This window comes from Fukomys damarensis, unplaced genomic scaffold, assembly GCF_012274545.1.
Source record: "Fukomys damarensis isolate Sample0158 unplaced genomic scaffold, DMR_v1.0_HiC HiC_scaffold_1, whole genome shotgun sequence".
NCBI classification, from domain to species: domain Eukaryota; kingdom Metazoa; phylum Chordata; class Mammalia; order Rodentia; family Bathyergidae; genus Fukomys; species Fukomys damarensis.
Genome location: NW_022900913.1, coordinates 5137197 through 5158217, shown reverse-complemented (window position 1 = coordinate 5158217; position 21021 = coordinate 5137197). Strand labels below are relative to the sequence as shown.

At 50.1% G+C, this 21021-nt stretch overlaps 2 protein-coding genes across 3 annotated transcripts; one reads left to right on the top strand and one right to left on the bottom strand.

The window, feature by feature from the left end:
- Positions 1-4797: 4797 nt before the first annotated feature.
- Positions 4798-7419, bottom strand: LOC117283308. Of its 2 annotated transcripts, none has more exons than XR_004514298.1 (2): positions 6790-7419; positions 4798-5125 (listed from the first exon to the last, which is right to left on the bottom strand). XR_004514298.1 is itself a non-coding variant. In XM_033755986.1 (2 exons), the coding sequence occupies exons 1-2, from the start codon at positions 7159-7161 to the stop codon at positions 6246-6248; spliced, it is 717 nt and encodes a 238-aa protein (XP_033611877.1). In that variant the 5' UTR covers positions 7162-7188; the 3' UTR covers positions 5618-6245. The 2 variants fall into 2 exon arrangements, 1 of the variants encoding a protein (XP_033611877.1); XM_033755986.1 differs by lacking the exon at positions 4798-5125 and adding an exon at positions 5618-6590 and having other exon boundaries at positions 6790-7188.
- Positions 7399-20507, top strand: CUNH5orf49 (chromosome unknown C5orf49 homolog). Its single transcript, XM_010641572.3, has 3 exons — positions 7399-7650; positions 17587-17703; positions 19847-20507. Exons 1-3 carry the CDS (start codon positions 7477-7479, stop codon positions 20024-20026), a joined length of 471 nt encoding a protein of 156 aa, XP_010639874.1. The 5' UTR covers positions 7399-7476; the 3' UTR covers positions 20027-20507.
- The last annotated feature ends 514 nt before the right edge of the window (positions 20508-21021 follow it).

Genomic DNA, 21021 nt, shown 5'->3' with positions numbered 1-21021 from the left:
CTTCCAAGACCACTGCTCACATTATGCCTTGGTTGTGGAAAGGGAGGGGACAGCGGAAGCGAATGGAGCGTGGACAGCAGAGGTGCCAGGGATTCTCATGGCTCCGTGCCCCCAGAAAGGATTCTCACAGAAGTGAGACCATGTCACGCGTGGGGTTGTCCCTGGCCCGGGACCTGCTCTGGGTCGTGTCGGGAGCCCGTCCCGGACACCTCTGGGTCAGTTCCACCCCAGCCGGCCTCCCCTGCTCGCCTCCCCTGCTCGCCTCCCCTGCTCGCCTCCCCTGCTCAGCCACAGTATGAAGGTCCACCCTGAAACCCGGTGGAGAAGGAGAGATGCAAGTCCCAAAGGCACGCGCATATCAGGAGGAGCTGCAACAGAGGCACAGAGACCGCCGCCCTGCGCCTGTTCCCACCCCTCCTGAGCCTCCTGTGCTCAGCTGGCCACCACTGCACGCCGGACAAGGGACACAGTGGTCGTGAGAGCGGCCTTAGTGCAGTCTGTAAGCCACCCATAGAGGAGAGAGGACAGTGTGTTTGGGCACAGACGTCCCTGCTGTGCCAGCCAAAGCCGAAGAGCAGGGTGGAGGCTGGATCTGCCTCTGAACTTTACACACGTGTTAACCCTGAAACACTCCCTCACATTATGAAAACTGCTTAGCTCATATGTACAGGGCTACTGGCTTCACCGGTAGGGGTGAATTTGATAAGCTCAGTCTTTTTTTTTCATACTAGGGATCGAACTTGGGACCTTGCGCTTGTGGCAGCACCACTGAGCTAAATCCCCAGCCCAAAGCTAAGTCCTTTGAAATAGAATCTCCATGCCTCCAGGTTTTAAAGTCTGTGCTGTGGATGCACACACCCAGCCTGGGAGCACCTGGCACCCTATGTTTGGCGACCGTGAATAAGGCACAGCCTTGCTCAATGAGTTCTCAGCAGTAAAGCCAAGAAGGAAAAGTAAGTGGAAACAGTTGTTGAAGCGTAATCCTTGGACAGTGATATTCTTTGGGCTGTCACGAGGGGGCAGCAAAGCTTAAGACACTGACAGAGCTACAGCCTTGAAGCCCTTGATCACTAGAGTTGAACCAGAGAGAGGGAGAGAAAGGGGGAGGGGGGAGGGCAGGGTGGAGGGAGGCTGTGGAAGGGTGGTGCCCAGACCCTGCTGCCTGAAGACAGGAATTTCCTTTTCCTTTCCCTTGCCTGAGCCAAGTGTGGACAGGAGAAGGCCACGCAGACCTTTGGCAAACACTTTTCAGATGAAAGAAAGTCAAAGCAAAATTCATCATAATTGGGTGCATTCTGGGGGAACAAGGAAGCAGTCAGTTACCTCTAAGAAAGGTTCCTGTGCACCTCCGGGAGGGGTCTTGCTCTGTGGCAGGGAACAAGGCCAGTTAGCCCCCTCCCTCCTGTGGGAAGCCAGCCATGGCCCACTGGCTTTTTGAAAGACATTTGTTCCTTTTTAAGGACTGCACGTGTTAAACTTGTTTTGACCCTGCACGGGAGAAACTCGGACAGCCAAAGATCTGTAGGAGTCAGGTGCTTCCTGTTAAAGATCTGATGTTATCTATAGGAGTCAGGTGTTGTAACTCCATTTTGTTAAGTTCCTCCACCTATTGTGGGAATCATGATTATTAGTTGTAAGTGTTGTTAATTTGTTTTTCTTGAGCCTGCTTTCTCTTTCCCGTGTGAACCCTCGTTCCCGTGGAGTGGTGTTGAGGTTACTATGGTAATCCCAGCCCATAATAGTTTGGTCTTTTCCTTTAAAAGGCTGATGCCTGCCTGCAATAAACGTCGCCTTGATCAGACTCTTGTCTTGGCGTCCTTCCTTTCTCTCTGCCCCATCTCCACCCCGCTGCTCTTTCAGGTTTGAGGCACTGCTGGACAGTGCTCTGCGTCGCCGGTTCACGACACCCTCCGAAGGTGGGGACTCCCCAGCTTGGAAATATACCCAGAAGCACTCAGACCCGAGATGCCCGTGTCTGGAGATGCCTGTGTGCGTCTTTCTCAGCAAACCTGGCTGCCCTACTCGCCAACCTTGCGATCACATCCTGGCCACTGTCTGCAGGACCAGGGAGCACGTGCTGCTCAGACCTCCAAGATCCACAGCAGCCTGGGCAGACTTCTTCTGTGATTAGCACCGAGGAGGACTTTGGCCGGAACCCTGGGTTGTTTGAAATCTGATCCTTGAAATAGAACATCCTGATAGTGCCTATGAAATCTGAGGCAGGCGGGAGGGACACTGACTCAGGGAAGGGGCCTCAGCGTCCAGCCTGATGGAGGAGCTTCAGATATAGAACTTTAGGATCAAACGTGTGCCGCTGATCGGACCTCTGAGAATCCTGAATCCACCTCTCAGACCTGGCTTAGTGTCAGCTCTGTACAACCCCACTGGGCTCCATCTCTGCAGCCCACCTTCACCACGTTTTACTGACCCCTTTTCCCCAAGCCTGCAAGGACACCGACGTCTGTGCCTTTGTTTCTCTGGAAGCCCCTGGGTGATTTGAGGTGAAGGCTCTCTTGCTGAACCAGGTGGAAAATTTAACTTTCATTTTTCTCTGGCTTTTGGGCTCCACCAAAGGAAAATGTGCCTCTCTAGCCTTGGTAAGATGTCTCTCAGAAGAAACAAATATCTCTCTCACCAATACCTCCCACGGTCTCTGGCATATAATGCACAGTATTTGTGGGTTGAATGGATATTTTTGGTTCTGGTGTTTGCCAGAAACAATAACTCTTAATAGTCCTACTGTTTTTAACTTTTATTATGGAAAACTATGAACACATACAAGAGTTGAAAGAATGGTAGAATGGATCCTCATGAGTCTCTTTATAGCGTGAAAAATTACCATAATTTTCCAATCATTTTCATCTATTCTTTCCCCTTTTTCCTGTTTCTTTTTTTTTTGTTTGTTTTTTTTACTGGAACATTTTTTGAGACATTGAAGCTCTCTCATTTTATCCTAAATATTCCAGTATGCATTTGTAACTAAGAAATACTTTTTTTCTTATTGTCTAACCATTCAGCCATTATTACAACTATCAAAATTAATCACTCCCTGATTTTAAATCCGTGGACTAAGTTTGCTGTCTGAAAAATAACTTGTTGATGTGTTTGGATCCGGGCCCAAAGGCCACACGCTGCTTCCAGTTATGACCACGTACATCTGCCCCTCTGCTTTTCGTAGCATTAGTACTGCGTTAGAAAACTTAGAGGGTCTCGCATTGCTGACACGCAGTTGTCCATCTCATTCCTCTACCTGCTGGAACCCCTGTTAAACCGAAAGTTACACCCGAGGCTCACTTCAGTTCAGGTTGGACTTCACCGACAAGGACGTTCAGGATGAGCTGCGTCCTCCTCCCTCCAGCTCTGACGCTGCTTTGTCCCCCTTAGTGATGCTCCTTAAGAATGAGGAGCTCCTGCATCGCTGGCGTCTTCTGTCTGACCAGGGTTTCCCGCCAACATTTCTTAGAATGGATTTTGCATCTTCTGATTCATTATCTCACCAGGTATCACAAAGAAAAAAAAATGTGAAATGTTTTTCTAATTCTGTCATTCTATTTGTCTACAAAGAGGAATTTTTAGCCAGGTGTGGCAGTTCATACCTGTGATCTCACCACTCTGAGAGGCTGAGTCAGGAAGATTACAGATTCCAGCTCAGCCTGGGAAACTTAGCCACTTAGCAAACCTGTTTCAAAATGAAAACTTATTTGTTATGTTATCAATATATCTTTGTACGTATTTTCTACTGAAAATGGTATTAATTTTTAAGTAAATTTTTCACAACTATACTTAAATAAATGGATAATGAATCATTAATATCATTCAGTATCTGGTACATACTACAAATTCTCCAACTGCCTCAAAGATGATATTTTTCTCAAATCACACAAATCACAAACATTCCACACATCGCTGCACTGTTTTATACCAAAGTATATATTGTATTGTAGAAAATATGTATTGTGTATATGTGGGGGGGATATGTTTTTACACATATGTGTACACTATTAAATGAGAAACATGGTCATGAATGTGGTAGGATTTTGCACATTTGGCATATCGATAGTTTCTCTGCCAACCTTATGATTTCTCCAAATTACATGCTTGATTTAATTCATAGTCATCTGTTTGGGAAGAATATTACATATGTATTGGTGTTAAATTCTATCATTATGCTTATAAAAATATAATAAAAATAAGTATGGGATATAATAAAATAGAAACAGAAAAATCTGACCTTAAAAATGTGAACGCTTGTTTTTGGATTTCAAATATATTTCTTTTCTGTGGGAAGTTTTGTTAGAAAATGTAAGTGATATAATCAACAAGCATATGATATTTATCAAATTAATAAAACCAAGGAGTTTATAAATTATAAAATTTTGAGGACAGTTTCTCAACTATAAAATGTAACTTTATTTGTAAATACATTATTTCAAAAATATTATACAAAAAGAAAATGAGAAAACATGTAATTTTTGAAGATCATATCAAACTAATAATGTATTTGGATTATCAGTCTGTGTTGCATAAATTTTTGTTTATTTCATATCCTTTTTTGCTGTCATATATATGTATATTTGACATTTTAATTTAGTATCTTCATTTCTTGTTATGTATGTTTGCAATCTTTAATAAAATGTATGACAAAAAAATGAAAACTTAAAAACAAAAAACAGCTGAAGATGTACTCTGTGTTCTAGTACTGAGGAAAAAAAGCCCAAAAAGGAAAGAAAAATAATTTTCCCATCAACTATTTGTGTACCCTAAAATAAGGCTTACACCAAAAAAAGCAAATGCCTTCATATCAATTTTTATTATAAAGTATTCATCTAGTCAATTGCTTGCTTGTTTGGGATGTGGATGAATTCGTGAACTTTCATATATATGATGTGCTTCAATCCTTTGCATTTCTCTTTTTGACTTAAATTATCCCCTGTGGGCTGGGGTGCCCTTCAAGTTGGCCCTTTGTCCTTTTGACCTTGTCATTAGCTTTTGAATTTTCTTGGGGGGGATCAGAATGTCCTTGGCTCCATTCTTGTCCCAGAGCTGGGAGGAAACCTCTCTCCAAAGACCCCTGGCTCCTGTACTCATGTCTTAGTTACTTTGCCTCATTACTGAGACAAATTACCTGAAACCCAAAGTTGAAAGAGGAAGGTTTATTTGGCTCAAAGTTTGTAGAGGTTTCAGTCCATACTCAGCTGGCTCCATGGCAGGGTGGCCTGGCAGAGGGGCATCACAGAGAAGAAAGTTAATGGCAGGGGGAAGGCAGGAGGGCAGCAAGCGGCAAAGTAGTGAGTGACAACAGCTGCACTCTTTCTGTTCCTTAAATTGTATCCAGGCTACACGCCCTTAGGGTGGGTAGCACTCACACCCAGGTTGGGGAGCCCTTAAACCTAGCATGGAACCTTGAATCAGTCCCAGCATCTCACATGCACACTCCATCCATCCAGCTCCAGAAAGCTCCGCCCATGATGGCATGAGGCTCTGGGGAGACATCTAGACACAGCCATAACATGCAAGGTGGTGGGTGGTGTGCTCACTGCTGGTACTGTCAGTATTTTGCATTTTTCATTTTAGGAATCATAAAATCACATTCATTTTTATTTCACAATCAACAAGATAAATGAGCAGAATTAAATTTTCATTTCAAAGTTTTAACTCATAAATTTAGTGCTTAAAGTTACTAACCATAGAGACTTCATCCATTAAGTGAGTCATCCTACTTAAAGAGCCTGATGATAAACATGCTTTGCAAATCTGCTCACAGTATTGGTGTCTTTAGGGAGAAGGCATCAAATAAGATACACACTTGCTCACCCAGGGGCCACTGTACCTGCCCACGGGTCAGTTCAGATGGCCCATGTCTTCCCTGTCTGCCCTCTGTGTTCAGAGCACAGAATTGGATCAGGAAACTCATGTGACAGGTTCTGTAGGCCTCTGCCCTTGACTCCAAGGTCCTTTAACTTTGCTGGGAAGCTGACCTCCTCTTAGGTAGGTACAAACAGGAGTACAAATAGGCCTGTCCCTCTTACTATGGGCCATGCTGAGGGGAAAACGAAGTGGAAGTTAAGTGGCTGAGCCAGCATAACAAGCTAGCTGGGGCTTCCCAGCTTCAAAAGCTGAGTTCAGCTGTAGCACAGGCCTGTAATTCCAATCTTCTGGAGGGCGGAGGCAGGAGGATTACAGCTCAGTGAGACCCTGCCTCAAAAAAAACAGAAACAGGCTGAGGATGTCGACTCTGGTCCAAACTAGTAATGCACGAAAGAAAAAAGTCTGAGTTCAGGAGAACACAGAGTAGACATCGCATATGCCATGTGAGATGTGCTGAAGTCACAGCTACTGAGAAATGACAACTGCCTCCTTTGGTTTGTCTTTCCCTGTCTCACATAGACAGGGAATGGACTTCTAACCAAGTTTCTCCGCAGCTTCGTTCTGGCTCCAATGTCAAGAGAAATGGCCCACGTGTTCAGCTGCAGTGTGGACCCAGCACCTCCGGAGTTCCCGGGGCTCAGGGTTACCAGCCAAGCCCTGGCTCTCTCGGGAGGGGCAGGCCATGGTCCGGGGTTCAGGATCGCAGTGTGCACCGGGGCTACCTAGGCCAAGGCAGTGCGAGAGGAAACCACGAACAAAGTCCTTGAACGTCGCGGCTGCGGCTGATGAGAACCCCGTGCTGTCACCCAGAACTCCGTCCTTGCCCTGACCCTTCGTTCTCCTGCTTCTTTCATCCTTCCCTTTCCCAGCACAGAATAAGTGCGACGAACTTGAGCTCGCTCACTCAGGTGTGTTCTTTACCTGTATTCCAGGCACGCACCCCAGCAAATGCATCACAGGACCACGGGAGTAGCTGTTTGGCCGGAATGGAACAGTCAGGACCGGTCTCCCACGGTTCCACCCAGCACTGCCCCTCTGTCCTGTGTTCCTGGGGCCTGCACAGCCCGTGTCCCGGGCAGCCAGGCTTCTCCCACCCTGAGGAGCGGGGAAGGGGCCCGCGAGGTGCGAGGGGCAGCAGACGAAGCAGCCACAGGGGCAGAGGGCGGCCAGGCCCGGCCCAAGCGGCGGGGTCGCCCGTCTAGCTCCCCACAGGTACGCGGCTGTCCCACTTGGGAGGTGACGGCACGCGGGGAGTCCAGCCCACAGCGCAGGGAGAGCCGCTTCCTCCGCCATCCTTCCCGGGAGATCCCGAGCCCCGCTCCGCCTCCCAGCGCTGGCCGCTCGGGTGGACCGCCTGCTGCTCCAGGCCGCACCTCCAGCTCCGGGGCGCCGGTAGCCCTGTCCTCAGCTGCCACACCGGGAGCCGGGGCCAGGAGGGCCCTGCCCTCCGGAGGGGGTGGGTGGTCCCGAGGCTTTGCACCCGGGCGTGGCCTGAGGGACTGGAAGTGGCCCCGCCCGCTCCTCCCGCCCCGCTCCATCCAGCGCCGTTGCCAGGCAACGTCAGACGCGGACCGCAGCCTGGTCTAGGACTTAGCCGCAGCAAGGACGATGGACTCCGACACCCGCGAGCTACAAAACGAGCCAGAGGACGACGAGATCACGGCCGCCATGCTGCGGGGCCGGCCTCGGCCGCTGCCCCTCTCGGCCCTGTCGGCCTTCAGCTACATCCCGCCGCGGCGCCGGGACCCCGAGGAGCACAACTACTACCGCCGGCCGGGCCAGGTGGGCGGGGCCCGGGGTGGACCCGGGGAGCCTGCTGGACGGCGGGGGACTCGGGACCCAAGTTGGTGTCCAGGCTTCACAGGAGGGCAGGAACCCCTGCAGCCTGCAAAGCTAAGAAGGCAAGGAGGGGGGGACCGGACGTGGGAGTCCGCCGGACTGGGCGTGGCCTCCGGGTTCAGGGCGTGTGGAAGGCGGCAGGGGCTCGCACATTTCCTGCGGCCTCCTAAAGCAGAAGCAGCAATTCCTGACCTCGCTGTCGGTGGTGGTGGTCTGGTCCTGTAGCGTCACCATCCCATCGTTGCTGTGTGTCTTGCTGCTCAGGATGCAGGGCGCAGGTGTCACTGCTGCAAAGGGGCTTTGACGGGTCCCTCAGCCTGCCGGGATGACTGGGGAATGGGCCTTTCTTATCTTCCTTGTCCCAGGGGCTGAGGGACCCAGAGGAGGTGTTCAGAGTCCCTCAAGGTGAGTGAGCTACTCCCACAAAATGCATTCTGGTCCTCCTCCGTACCACAGTCCTAGAGTCCAGAGAGAACCCTTTCCATCCGGCAGCACCGACGGGCCTGGGGGGGCAGGTGTCCTGGACCCCTAATCCTCCGTATCTCTGAACCTTGAATCACATCTCTACAGAGTCAGGCTAGGGCAGGCCTGACCCAGCGTGACTGGTGTCTGTCCGTAGGCAAAGGGGAGATGCAGAGACCAACGCATAGAGGAAAGATGATGTGGAGATCACGGGAGGAAAGCTGAGGACCAGCCAAGGGCGACCTCAGGGCCGCCTGTCGCAAGCCGCAACGTCAGAATCCTGCCAGCAGGTCCCAAACCCGAGGGAGGAACAACAGGAGAGCAGTTTCACGAACTTAGTTCCAGGCTCATGCTCTACCGCAGTAAGGCCCCGTTTATTTTTCAGGGTCGGGTATATATAGGCTGAAACCGAAACCAAAAGTGTAAACATTTATACTCTTCAGCTGCATGGGAGCAAGAGCTGCACGGGAGCGAGAGTACTGCCGGCCCACACATCCCAGAGGGAAACAATAACAACCATTATGGGTTACATCTGCTACCAGCTGAACTCGCCCGTTGCTATCGGCGAGGTGGCTCAAAGTTCAATCATGGCTAGGCCTATGTCAAGGCTCACCGTGATGGCTCACCATAGCCGCCCACCCTGCTGGCCCTGGTTTCACACCCCTGGCTGCTGGAACCATGCGACCACACACTTGTGCCACCGGAGTCTGTGCTGCCAGCCCTGGCACATGGAGATGGCACCCACATGGCCCAGCCTGCTCCAGGGGCTCTTGTGTCTGACTGCTCTGCTCCTGCCTCATGGCAGGTTGGGCAGGCAAGGGGCAGAGGGGATACTGTCTGACAGATCTTCCTTCACAGTCCTGGTAGCCAACCCTCCTGGAGAGAGGGTGGGGTTTAAAGCTCTGGCTACCAATTTCCTTGCAGGACCCCGTTTCTCTCCGCTGGGCAATATATTTTAAACAAACTGTTTTCAAATGATTTCACTGATGAAATAAGGTTTATGTTTTATTAATGTAATGCCTATATGACAGCTAAAGTCTATGATATATATATACATATCATATATGAAGGCACAACATCACATAAATAGCCAAAAATAAGGCACTCCAAGGCCTACACTGTTTTATGGAGAGAATATAGGATGTGTTTGGCTTTTAGATACAATGATAATAATTTTGGCCACTTTGAGGAGGCCTGTTAAATACCACCTTCCTGCTATGAAAACCTAGGGTGGAAGATTAAGCAGGTGGGGCCTGAGATACTTATTTATTAAAGATAAAGGCCAGGTTGCAGAACTGCACCAAGGACTCTGAGCTCATGGCCCTGCTGATCTGAATCTCAGACTGGGTAGATTCACCCTTCCTGCCAGCATACCTGGGGACCCTGGAAAAAGCAGGTGGAAAGGCATGCAAAGGGGAAAGGGAAAGATGTGAGCCCAGCGGGTCCAATCTGATGACTGGCTTCTCTTCTCAGAGCCAAACCAGCCAAGGGACAGAAATACCTAAGCCCCAGCCCCCAGGAGATGAAGAGGGGTGCAGAAAATGCACCTTTTAATGCAGGGAGAGAACTCAGACCTCGGAGTCAGATCCAGCCCATTGCCTGACTTCATCAATAAAGTCTGATTGGAACCCAGCCTCACAGCCATTTGTCTTGGATTGCCTGCAGCTATCACATGGAGCTGAGTAGTTTTGACAGAGACTGTGGGACCTGTGAAGCCGAAAGTAATGAGGTGGACTTTGACAGCAAAACTTGCCTGCCTGCATTCTAACACAGGCCTGCCTTCTGGAAGGCAGAGACAGAACAAAGGACAAATCAATGCAAAAGGGGATTTGGGAAACAAAGGAAACAGTAAAGAGTTTTGGTAGCTGGGACTGCAGACCAATTCAAGTGTTGAAGTCCTTAGTATTTCATGAAAGAAAACAATGTAATAGAAACGTTAACACCTCCACAAAGACTCTTCAAAGCGACAAGAACAACAGAAGACATTTCCAAGCCCTTTGGCCGAGCTGGCGCTCCATGGCAGTGAAGAACTCCCAGATGCGATCTGGCCTGGTATTCAGTCAGCCACAGGTGTCCAGAAGCTGATTCTCCAGCCCTGAGGTCCCTTTGAGAGGACAGATTCTGTATGACACACTCGCTGAGGCCTCAGCACTGTGGAAACCTCTCTGAGTATTCCATTGGGCCTGTGGTCTGGCGGCTGCACCGTGCATGCCCAAATTCATAAATAGCTGGCCTCACCTCCAAGGGATGGCACTGCAGGGTGGGCCTTGGGGAGGTGCTTAGGCCGTGAAGGGCGAGCCCTCATGAATTGGGTTGATCACCTCGCAAAAGGAAACCCAAAGTGATGCCCACCACTCCCACCGCCTAGGCACAGCATGAAGGCCCCATCTGCGGGCCGGAAGCAGCACACTCACCGGACACCACTGAAGGTGCCAGCAGTGACCTTGGATCCTGCAGCCTCCAGAGCTGTGAGAAATGGATTTGTGCTGTTCAGAAGTTTCCTGGTCTGTGGTACTGTGTTGTAGCAGAAGGAACAGACTGAGTTTATGACTGTAGTTTGCAAAGCAGTCAGTTTCTGATACGAGCTGAAGTCCTGGGCAAGCGACTGGTTCCATGTTTCCTGTCTGTGGAGCTGTCCAGCTCACAGATGCTCGGCATGGCCCTGTCCTTCTGTGAGATGAACAGTGTCTGCTTCATCGGGCTCTGAGGAGAATGTTCCAAACTGGCCCAGGGTGTGGGTAGGTGGTAGAGCACGTGCCTAGCATGTGCGAAGCCCTGGGTTCAATCCCCAACACTGGAAAACAATTTTTAAGTAAATGAACAAGTGCAAAATAGCACAAAGTAAGCTACTGTTATTTTGTTGGTGATCATTTTGACCTTCCTTTCACGATGTGGTGAGCCCAGTAGCCAAAGTCATAATCGCTGACCTCCAGTCACTTCAGAGATTCACACAAGTGAGGGCAGAAAGCATGAGCATCAGTCCGTTCCTCCTAATCATTGAACACAGCCCAGCCCAGGGAGCCCATGGAATTAAGGCACTGAAGCCTGAGCACTTCTGTAAAGCCTCAGTGATAACGTCCCTGAATCAGAAGGCAAATTTGTCCTCTCAGGCTGCCAGCTAAAATGTGCCTGGCTCTGGTACTGCTCCTGAGGAGGCTCTGGCGATGCGATTTCCCTGCAAAATAGGGTCCCAGTGGTTGCTCGGTAGCGTTGTAAAATTACTTTTTTCTTTCTGTGCCTTGCACAGCATTTCTGCTGCTGAAATAGAAAAGCCATGTCAAAGGAGACTGCCCTTTTATGAAGGTTTTGATTAAATTCCTCAAAGTCTAAGAGTTAAGCTTTAAAAGAAAAAAACAGCCGGAGGGGTTTTATGTTTTATACTCTGCTTTCCTGGGTGCTGGTGTGGGAAGTTCTGTTTTGAGGAAAGCTTTCTCTCCGGGCCTCACTTTACTTTGGTGGCATTAGCTGATTTCTTTCTGCGTGTGTGAAATGCTGGCACTGAGCCCCGGGCTGACTGTGTCTCCATGCAGTCTTCCTGCCCCTTGAGGCTTCCACTCGGTGACCCTTAATCCTGACCTCTTACCTTTACTGGGTCAGGAAGGAACTAGCGGATGAGTAGAGTATGTTCCCGAGAGTGTCTGCTAGATCGTGCGTCCTGAGTGTGGGTAGTTATCTGGTCCCTGCTCGTCCCTCTCTGGCACTGTCCACCACTCTGCTCCCTGGCTAGGAACCTTTGCTCCGCCATGCCCTCAACCTCGTAGCAGCTCAACACAGACTGCAGTCTTTGAAACTGAGTCAATTGAACTTCTCGTCCTTTAAGTGGTGGTGTCCAGTACCGTGTCTCAGCCACAGGAAAGCTGAGTGATGCCCACACCATCTCCCATTCTGCCACCCAGAAGAAGAGGGACCCAATCGGCCCTTTGACCATGCAGTCTCTCCTTGGCCCCAGTGGGCCCCTGAGACTGACGCAGAGCCCTGGGGGTCAGGGCACAGCCATACTGTAAAGCAAACACCAGTCAGAGAGAGGAGGTCTACTGACTTCAGTTCAAGGATAAAACAGTGTGATTATTTGAAAAGTTGTACAAATTCCCGGAGCTTGTGATACTGATATACCTGGAGAAGAGACAGAATCTTTCCCAGAGACAAACCAAAGTGAATAGCTGAGCATAGTCCTTTCAAGCGTGCTCATCTCTTGTCCTTGATAAACTGCAGTCCCCTGAGGTGTCGGATCTTGAATGCTGTTGAAATTCATGCAAATATTCTGATTGAGCTACACACACACTGCTTAGCTCCCACGGAGAAACTCTGGGTTTGTCAGAAATACAGTGAGACACCTATGAATCAAGGGAAACTACTGTGGGTTCACTGGGGAGGTTTCCCTTCTGTCTTTCCCGGTCCATGATGAGACTGGAGGTCATGGTGGGGAGACGTGGTAGAAGGAAGAAGCTCACCTCGCGGCTGAGGGAGAAGGGAAGGGGCCAGGTCCCCAATGCACTTCAGAGCCCGCCCCCAGAACCGACTTCCTTCCCTGGCCCCGCCCCGAGAGTGTCTCCGCCCTGGCATCGCGCAGAGCTACTGGCTGGAGTGACTGAAAGGCACAGGGTGTGGAGGTGGCAGCACCATGCTCTGTGAAGAGAGGGAATTAGCACTGTCCCGTCATAGCCCGGTTTCCATGTTGGTCAAGGCGAACCAGGATGCACTTCGGAAAAAGTGACCTGAACGCCGAGGGACTGGGTACCGGGCCCGCTCTTGCCCTCTGAGGAGAGCCCATTTGGGGCATCTCTCGGAACTTGTGTTTAATCGGTTCCCTACAACTGGCCACAGAGGGGAGTGTGTTACTTAGCTTTTCATCACTGTGACAGAATACCTACAAAAATCAATTTAAAAGAGGAAAGATTTGTGTGGGCTCATGGTTTCAGGGGTTTTAGTCCATGGTCACCTGGAAACTTGTTTCTGGGTCTGTGATGACACAGAACATCATGGCAACAGCATGTGGGAGAGTTGGCTCAACTCATGGTGGGCAGGAGGCAGACAGAGAGGACAGCCCGGGTCCTCTTGTACCCATGAAGGCCACACCCGCAGGACCTACTTTCTTCCTTGAGGCCCCACCACCCAGCTGCAGCTCCATAGCCGCATCTATCTGGGCCCAGGCTGCAGGAAGCTTTCAGCATAGGGAGTGGGGTCACCGAGAGAGCTCATGACAGGTCATCCAGCACCAGGATCCAGTGCAGCAATGCTAAAACACAAAGGGACGAGGAAGAGGGATCACAAGGAAAAAATGCGTATTTTCAGTTTTGCTTGTTTTGAAAAGCAGCATCATGTGTGAGATAGAGTAATTCCTTGAAAGCTTTAACCTGCAAAAATACCAGTAACTCAGATGCTGTTCTGCGATAGCATCTAAATCCTAGCTGGTTTTTATTAATCCCATTTTGCTTCAAGCCATAGAGGGATTAAAGAAAAAAGAAGAGTAATAATTAAAATCCAGGAGAGATGCACTGTAATTTTGATTAGAAATTGGAAATGGACAGTCAGTTTTCTCAGTTGGACTGCCTGCCTCATAATGACTTTTATTTTTCCTTTTTGTTCTTAATTTTCAATGAGAGAAAAATTCGTTTTCACTCTAGAAAGTTCTGAATATGCAAAATCCGTGCAAAGCAAAGTTATCCAAAAGCCTGCTCTCTCCACACCCTGCGGCTGAGAGATTCCCCGTAAAGACTAAGATGTACTTGGTGCTTGGCAACTAATTCTCTGATTGTTGTAACCTGAAACCCCTGAAACTGTGAGCCCACACAAATCTTTCCTCCTTTAGGTTGATTTTTGCAGGTATTCATTCTGTCACAGTGATGAAAAGCTAAGTAACACACTCCCCTCCGTGGATTTGTTTCTACGCAGCAGGTACTGCGTGTTTTAGGAGCTCTGAGGAGGACGGAGAGAGTTGGCCAGCTCTTGTCTGAAGCTGCCTATCGCATTGGCTTCCCTTTAGTGCACATTCTCGTTCCCTCTCTCTTCTTCTCTCCTTGAATCCCTTCTCCCCAGGACAAGCCAGGACCCCAGCAGGGCCAGGCTTACTGGCTAGGAGGGCGTGGCAGGAGGAGGCACAGCCCAGGCAGTTCCAGGAGCTCTGTTTTCTGGACTTCAGTGCTGTGCCCTTCTGATCAAGCTCCACTGACCTCGGCGAGGCTGCTCAACCACGGAGAGCAGGGTGTGGCCTGTGGTGGCTGCCAGTGAGCTCCATTTGGGGACAAGGTTCTCAGGGTGCAGGAGAAGAGGGTGCCTCGGAGGCGTGGGAGTCCTGATCATCGTGTTGCACACTGGGTCTTCTCCCGACAGCCCTCCCTGGTACAGGATGAGCCAGGTGAGGAGCAACCCCAGAGTGCAGGGAACACCTGGGTTATGACCAGGAACCCAGCGTCCTCTATTATAATGGGTATCGAGTCATTGTTATTCTCGTTTCGACGCTGGCCCCGTCTGGGCCTGTCCAGGAGCTCTGGACATCGGTGGGGGAGATCTGGCCGTGATACATTTCCTTGTGGAAGCCCCTTGCCTTTGCGGAGTTCAGACCTCCATCTCCACAGGGTGGGTGGTGCCCTTGGACTCTCTCTGGGTCCCAGAAGGCCCTCTGTTGGCTCACCCCACAAAGCTGTGCTTAGCTTGTGCAGGCTTGCAGCTCGCCGGCTTCTGCATTAACAGACGTCTGCGTTGCTATGTATTAAAAATACAGAAATGCCTCTGTCATGTCTTCAAAAAGATTTTTTAACATGTAGTTTATTTGATAAGCAAAGGTCTAATTTCACGGGCAAAGTGATGGATGTTTGCTCTGTGACATGTTCCTCCTGCTTTTGGGTGTAGCAGGTCATCTCTGGGTTTTCCTTCTCGCTCATTTTCGGGCCGTACGGAATTACTATCATCTGTCATACGAAGCCCCAAGGAGCTAGGCAGTTTTCACAGTGCTAAATGCCGAACAGTGTATCAGTTCTCCATTGATTTTGGCTTTTCATGCGTCACTTGGGATATTTCAAGTATTCTTTCCAGAGCTGAGAAGGCCAAGCAGTTTGGGAACGACCTACCCAGCAGCTGCGCCTGTAAGTGCGCAGAAACGTGAGAGGTCTGTGCTCCTGTTCACATTAAACCACCAGCAGCGGTGCAGAGGCCAGAGCTGCGGTCCCGGACTGGAGGTCACCCCTCCCTCTGAGAAGCACAGCGGCTCTGGCCTTAGGCAGCCCGGGGCTCCAGCGGTGTCTGAGTAAGCGCATCACCTGGTGTTGCCCTCGGACCTTCCGGAGGGATCCCAAGGGGTGCTGCTGCTTCCCTCACAGGATGGCCAGCTGCCCGAGGATAGTCACGCCTCTGACTTGCGTCCCAGGTTCCCTGCCAGGGTCCTGCCCCTGGAAGATCATCTGTGAGCGACGGGTGAAGGACCCGCGGGGCTCTGTTCACACCGTGGCTGTTCCCACTGCTGCCAGGAGCTTGGCAGGATGGGTCAGTGAGGACGGTGTCTCCCCACGCACCAAACATGTGTCTTGTATCAGCTCACTGCTCATTTCTTCCTTCTTGTCCTGTGCTTGGAACAGATCATTCTGCATCACTATGGGGGGTGGTGAGAAGAGCCAAAGCAAGCAAGCGTAAGTTAGAGATGTGATGCTCCCCAATCCTGGGAGGCCTGCAGGGTGTAGTGCTGGATTTAAGGCAACAGGAGTGACAGATGCCGTGTCTGCTTCAGTGGGTAATGATCGAAGACCAGTGGAGACGTGAATTCCTTCTTTTACTGGACACCAAACAAGGCGGACTTATTATTTTAAAAGTGAAATGAAAAACTGGAAGCCGGGTGTGGTGGCGCACGCCTGTAATCCCAGCACGCAGGAGGCTGAGGCAGGAGGATCGCTGTGAGTTCGAGACCAGCCTGGGCTACATAGTGAGTTCCAGGTCAGTCTCAACTACATAGTGAGACTCTGTCTCAAAAAAACAAACAAACAAACAAACAAAAAACAACAACCAAAAAAACTGGAGCTATCACAGATGAGACAAATGCTGATGGTCATTTTCTTCATCCAGCTGTGCAGGGCACTTGTGTGTGACACAGGCAGGAACATGTGAATGTGCAGAGAGTGCATATCCACACAAGGGAATTTCCAAGGGTTCTATCTAGCACATGTGATTAAAGAAAATATTTTTGTCTCTCAAGGGAAGGTTTTCATGCTAAACATTTGAATATTGGCTACCAACTTAACATCTCTGTTCGGTTATGTCACCTTAGCTTTCACGTGCTGTTAAGTTTCAAAGCAACACAAATTTATTATATAATTTGAGAAAAAAATTTTCAGCCTGGGCTATAGTGAGTTCCAGGTCAGTCTCAACTACATAGTGAGACTCTGTCTCAAAAAAACAAACAAACAAACAAACAAAAAACAACAACCAAAAAAACTGGAGCTATCACAGATGAGACAAATGCTGATGGTCATTTTCTTCATCCAGCTGTGCAGGGCACTTGTGTGTGACACAGGCAGGAACATGTGAATGTGCAGAGAGTGCATATCCACACAAGGGAATTTCCAAGGGTTCTATCTAGCACATGTGATTAAAGAAAATATTTTTGTCTCTCAAGGGAAGGTTTTCATGCTAAACATTTGAATATTGGCTACCAACTTAACATCTCTGTTCGGTTATGTCACCTTAGCTTTCACGTGCTGTTAAGTTTCAAAGCAACACAAATTTATTATATAATTTGAGAAAAAAATTTTCTTAAATGAAGGAGACACATGCATCCTTAGTCAGAGAAAGTCTTGCTGTGGTCTCAGGGTTTATGTCCTGCCCCACTTTCCTATGTGGAGACTCAGCCCCTGATATTGTGGTGTTCAGATCCCTCGAGGATAGAGCACTCATGAACAAGATTAATGCTCTTACAGAAGAGGCTTGGGGGAGCTCCAGCACCCGTTGTGCTCCCCTTCTCCCATGGGAGGACACAGAGAGAAGCTGCCAGCTCTGAAATACATAGCAGCCCTCAGCAGAATCTCTCACTGGAATCTGCCAGTGCCTAGAAAACTTCTGTTCATACACCAGCCTGTGGGACTCTGTTTCCACTGTGGACAGAATGGACCAAGACTCGGTTACTATTCTCACTGAAGATTTGAGCTGTCACCGTGAGACAGGAAGAGAGCTTGAGGGGCCATGTCCGTCAAGGAGGCGGCATGAGAGAATGAGGACAGTGCTGTGGGAATGTCCCTGCTTGGTCCCAGACGCTCAGCACCCTGCTCTGGCTGTGGGGCCGGGCTTCCTCCTGCTCCAAGCCACAGCCATACCTGCTTTGTGTGGGTCCTTTCCCTACACATTGCAGTCAGGAAACTGCACATCCTGGCTCCACAGGACACCAGCGGCTCAACCTTCAGATTAACCATGGCTTCCTTTCTATTTTATTCCCAGACAGGGATTGTTTCACTCTATGACTGCATCTTTAAGAGGCGCCTAGATTACAACCAGAAATTGCACAGAGATGACAGAGAACATGCAAAAGGCCTGGGCCTCCATGTTAATGAGGAGGTGAGAGTAAGATAGAATACTAACAATATCCCTGTGTGTGCACACATTCACATATGTGTAAGTGCCTGTGTGTGTGCACATGTGTTTGTGTATGTGTAATATCTGTGTGCATTGTTCAATGAGTATGTGTGTGGCTGTGCACGTGTGTATCTTGTAATGTGTGTACACACATTTAATTTTGTGTTCTACTGCTTTATGTATCTTTCTTTTTAAGCAGTTCACCTGTATCTTACTGTGCCAAGAAGCTGAGAACAAGCTACTATTATAGCTCCTCCTATTTTATAGTGTCATTGTGTGTTAATTTTAGCTTTTCATTCTGTTCTTTGGTCCGATACAGTGTACCCACTTAAGGACAGCAAAATGAAGAAGCTTTTTCTGTAGATCAGTCAGGTCTCTGAGTAACCTCTGAGTCCTGGCTGTCACAGTGTCTCCAGGACGGTGGAAACTGCGTACACCAGGGTATCTCTCCCCTTTGGCCCTGAACCACTGTAACCCCCACGGGTCTCTCTTCTTTTGTGTTTCCCCCATCTTCCGGAAGGGGGCGCTGTCCTACCGGCAGCTGCTCCTGGGGGTCCCGCACAGCTAGCCAGTCTCCCAGGAGGAGGAGGCCAGGGTCTGGCAGAGGGAGAGATTCACAGGGGGCGTCTCCCCTTAGCCTGGCGGCCTTCTGGGGTGGGCCCTTCTGCTGCCTTTCTGTTCTCCAAACATAATGTTCACGGAGCTTGATGTGAGGACAGCAGGCTTAGTAGAAGTCAGGTGCTGAATGCGCAGCCTTTCATAGTTAGAAACTTCCGGTAAGGCTTCTGTTTGGGTCTTCATGCTTTCGTCTGTGCCTGTTACTGTTTGGGAACCAGGGAGAGGGCTGTGACCCAGTAGGAAGCCACTTGAGGGGCAGGCACGATCCCTGGGTGTGGTCAGCAGCACTGCAAAGGGTGCCCCGTGGAGATCCTCCGTACGCTTCATCCATTTAAGGGATGAAGGCAACATGAAGTATTTACACTAAGGCCGTAGATGCTGGGTTGTTTTCTCTTAGTTCTGTTCCTGTTAATGCATCCCATTGTAGCGAAAGGAGGTCAGTGCTTCCCTCATGAGAAAAATGAGGCTGACATCACTTACTTTTTTATTGCCTCTCACATTCATGCACGTATGTGTAATGTGTGTACTGCTGAGCATGAACTCCCAGGTACCACTGAGCATAAAGGAGACAGCACAGGTCCTCTCCTCTGGAGATGACTTTCCCACAAGTGAGACAAAAATAAAAGAAACACTGAGTCCTATTCCAGGCAATGATAAAGAGAGTTATTCAAGGAGACAGAGGAGTGAGGGTGAAGAGGAGTGTCCCAGGAGGGGAGGGGATGCATGGAAGACTGATATTTGTGACATCCACATACTCCAGGAGTGTAGGAGGCCCCAGCTGGCGCAGGACAGAGAACTGACCAGAAAGAGCAGATAGGCCGAACAGAGTTCTGAAAGCTGGAGCAAACTGTCCCGTGTGCTCGGAGGGATCTTAGCTATCTCTTGTCATCACCGGAACACAATCCCACAATGTAAAGGAAGAGGGTTCTTTGGCTTATGGTTTCAGAGGGCTCAGTCCATGGTCAGTCGCTCCAAGGCAGAAACGGCCTGGTGGAAGGGCCTGGAGGAGGTAAACTGCTCACCCTGTGGCAGCCAGGAAGCAGAGAGAGAAGGGAGGAGCTAGGGACAAGAATCCACCCTCCCAGGTCACACCCTCGGGACCCCCTGCAGCCAGGCCCCACCTCCTCATGGCATCTGCAGCTCTGCCTCCTCCGTGGATGGATCCACTGATGTGTGTAGCGCCTGCGTGATTCAATCCCCTTCCATGTGAGAACATTCTGGGGACGGGTTAGGACTGAACCGTAGCAGGGGGAAAGAAAGCTGACGGGAGGAGGGCCGGGAGAGGGCGTGGAGGGACTGGACAAAGGAGCAAGGAGTCTGAAGTCAGAGGGTGCGTCGTGGAGGATCCTACCTTTTCCTCTGACTGACAGGAGGCCGCTGGGCAGAGGGGACAGCTTCTGCTCTCCTTTGAGAGGAGCCCGCAGGTGTGTGGACGAACCCGGACAGGTGGATGGATCCGCCACGCTGGTGAACACGGGTGCTGAGAGTGTTTTGTTGTTCTCCCCAGGAACAGGCCAGGACTGTGGGGGTGCTGACGTCCTCCGTGTATGGGAAGCACATCCAGCACCCCATTGAGCCCCTGAACCGGGGCTACGGCCGTGTGAACCATGTGCAGGCGGACTTCTACAGGAAGAACGACATCCCCAGCATCAGGGAGCCTGGCTTCGGGCACATTGCGCCAGCCTGATGCAGTCCTCGTGGCCGGCGGGGCAGTGCGGTGGCACAGGAGGGATGGCACCCACACCCTGTTCCTAACATCGAGTCGCATCTCACAGTAGGGGGTGCACAGCTTTCCCTCAGCTTGTCTCAGATAGAAACCTGGCCATACACCTTTCTTACATATTAGACTGTGGAGAGAGGATTTTACCTGCACTCATTTCAGATTAAATGACACTGGAGAGGGGCTGACTGTGAGCACCCGAATAAAAGGAAAACATGGTTCCCTTCCATGATGCTGGGCTGGTCTCATCACTGTCTCTGTCTTTGTCTCACTGTCTCAAGGAGGCCACCAGAGTGGGAAGAAGCAATTTTGCTAACAGTGAAGGGAAATGCTGATAACACACAGCCCCGACTCCTTCCTTTCTCCACGGGGAGGGAAGATGCAACCTGGACGAGGCATCTGTTTCCCTAGTGGTCTGACTCACAAAGGCCTGGATGACAGCTCTGAGAATGGTGGCTTCTTGTCACTTCTCAAGGGAGAAGCTGCCAGAGGCCCTGGGAGAGGCTGTGTTTGGGGGTTCAACGGACTCGGGGAAAGTTCTGGCCTCTGCCTTTTCTCCTTTGTGGTCTAAGGCAAATCATTTGGTCTAGTTGGGCCTTCATTTTCTCATCTTTAAAATGGAACTTCCAAATGAAAGTGAGTCTGTGCTAGAATCAGTGAGCTCCAGGGGTGGAGCCGGGGGCACTGTGGGTGTCCCGGCTCCAGGTCATTGCAGTGTGACCCCCCCCAGGCCCTGTTCTGGGGATGGAACTCAGGGTCCCACATATACTAAGTACTCACTATGCTGTGACTCTGGGCTGCACCCCAGACCGAGGCTGTACTTCCTAATGGTTTCCTCTGTTTGGAAGCAGCTGTTTTTCACTCAGAAATGTCTGCTTTGCAGAGAGTTGGAAATTCACTGCAGTGCTAATGTATCAGCTGTGTTTCTAACGGATGGATCCTTTGGAAGAAAGCATCCTTCA

Excerpts from the sequence above, each read along its gene's own strand:
- LOC117283308 (XM_033755986.1), bottom strand. The coding sequence starts at position 7,161 with ATGGCGGAGGAAGCGGCTCTCCCTGCGCTGTGGGCTGGACTCCCCGCG. Across the intron at positions 6,591-6,789 it reads GGTGCGTGCCTGGAATACAG|GTAGCCCCGGTGCACACTGC; the intron begins GTAAAGAACACA and ends GCCTTGGCCTAG.
- CUNH5orf49 (XM_010641572.3), top strand. The coding sequence starts at position 7,477 with ATGGACTCCGACACCCGCGAGCTACAAAACGAGCCAGAGGACGACGAG. Across the intron at positions 7,651-17,586 it reads ACTACCGCCGGCCGGGCCAG|ACAGGGATTGTTTCACTCTA; the intron begins GTGGGCGGGGCC and ends TTTTATTCCCAG. Across the intron at positions 17,704-19,846 it reads GCCTCCATGTTAATGAGGAG|GAACAGGCCAGGACTGTGGG; the intron begins GTGAGAGTAAGA and ends TGTTCTCCCCAG.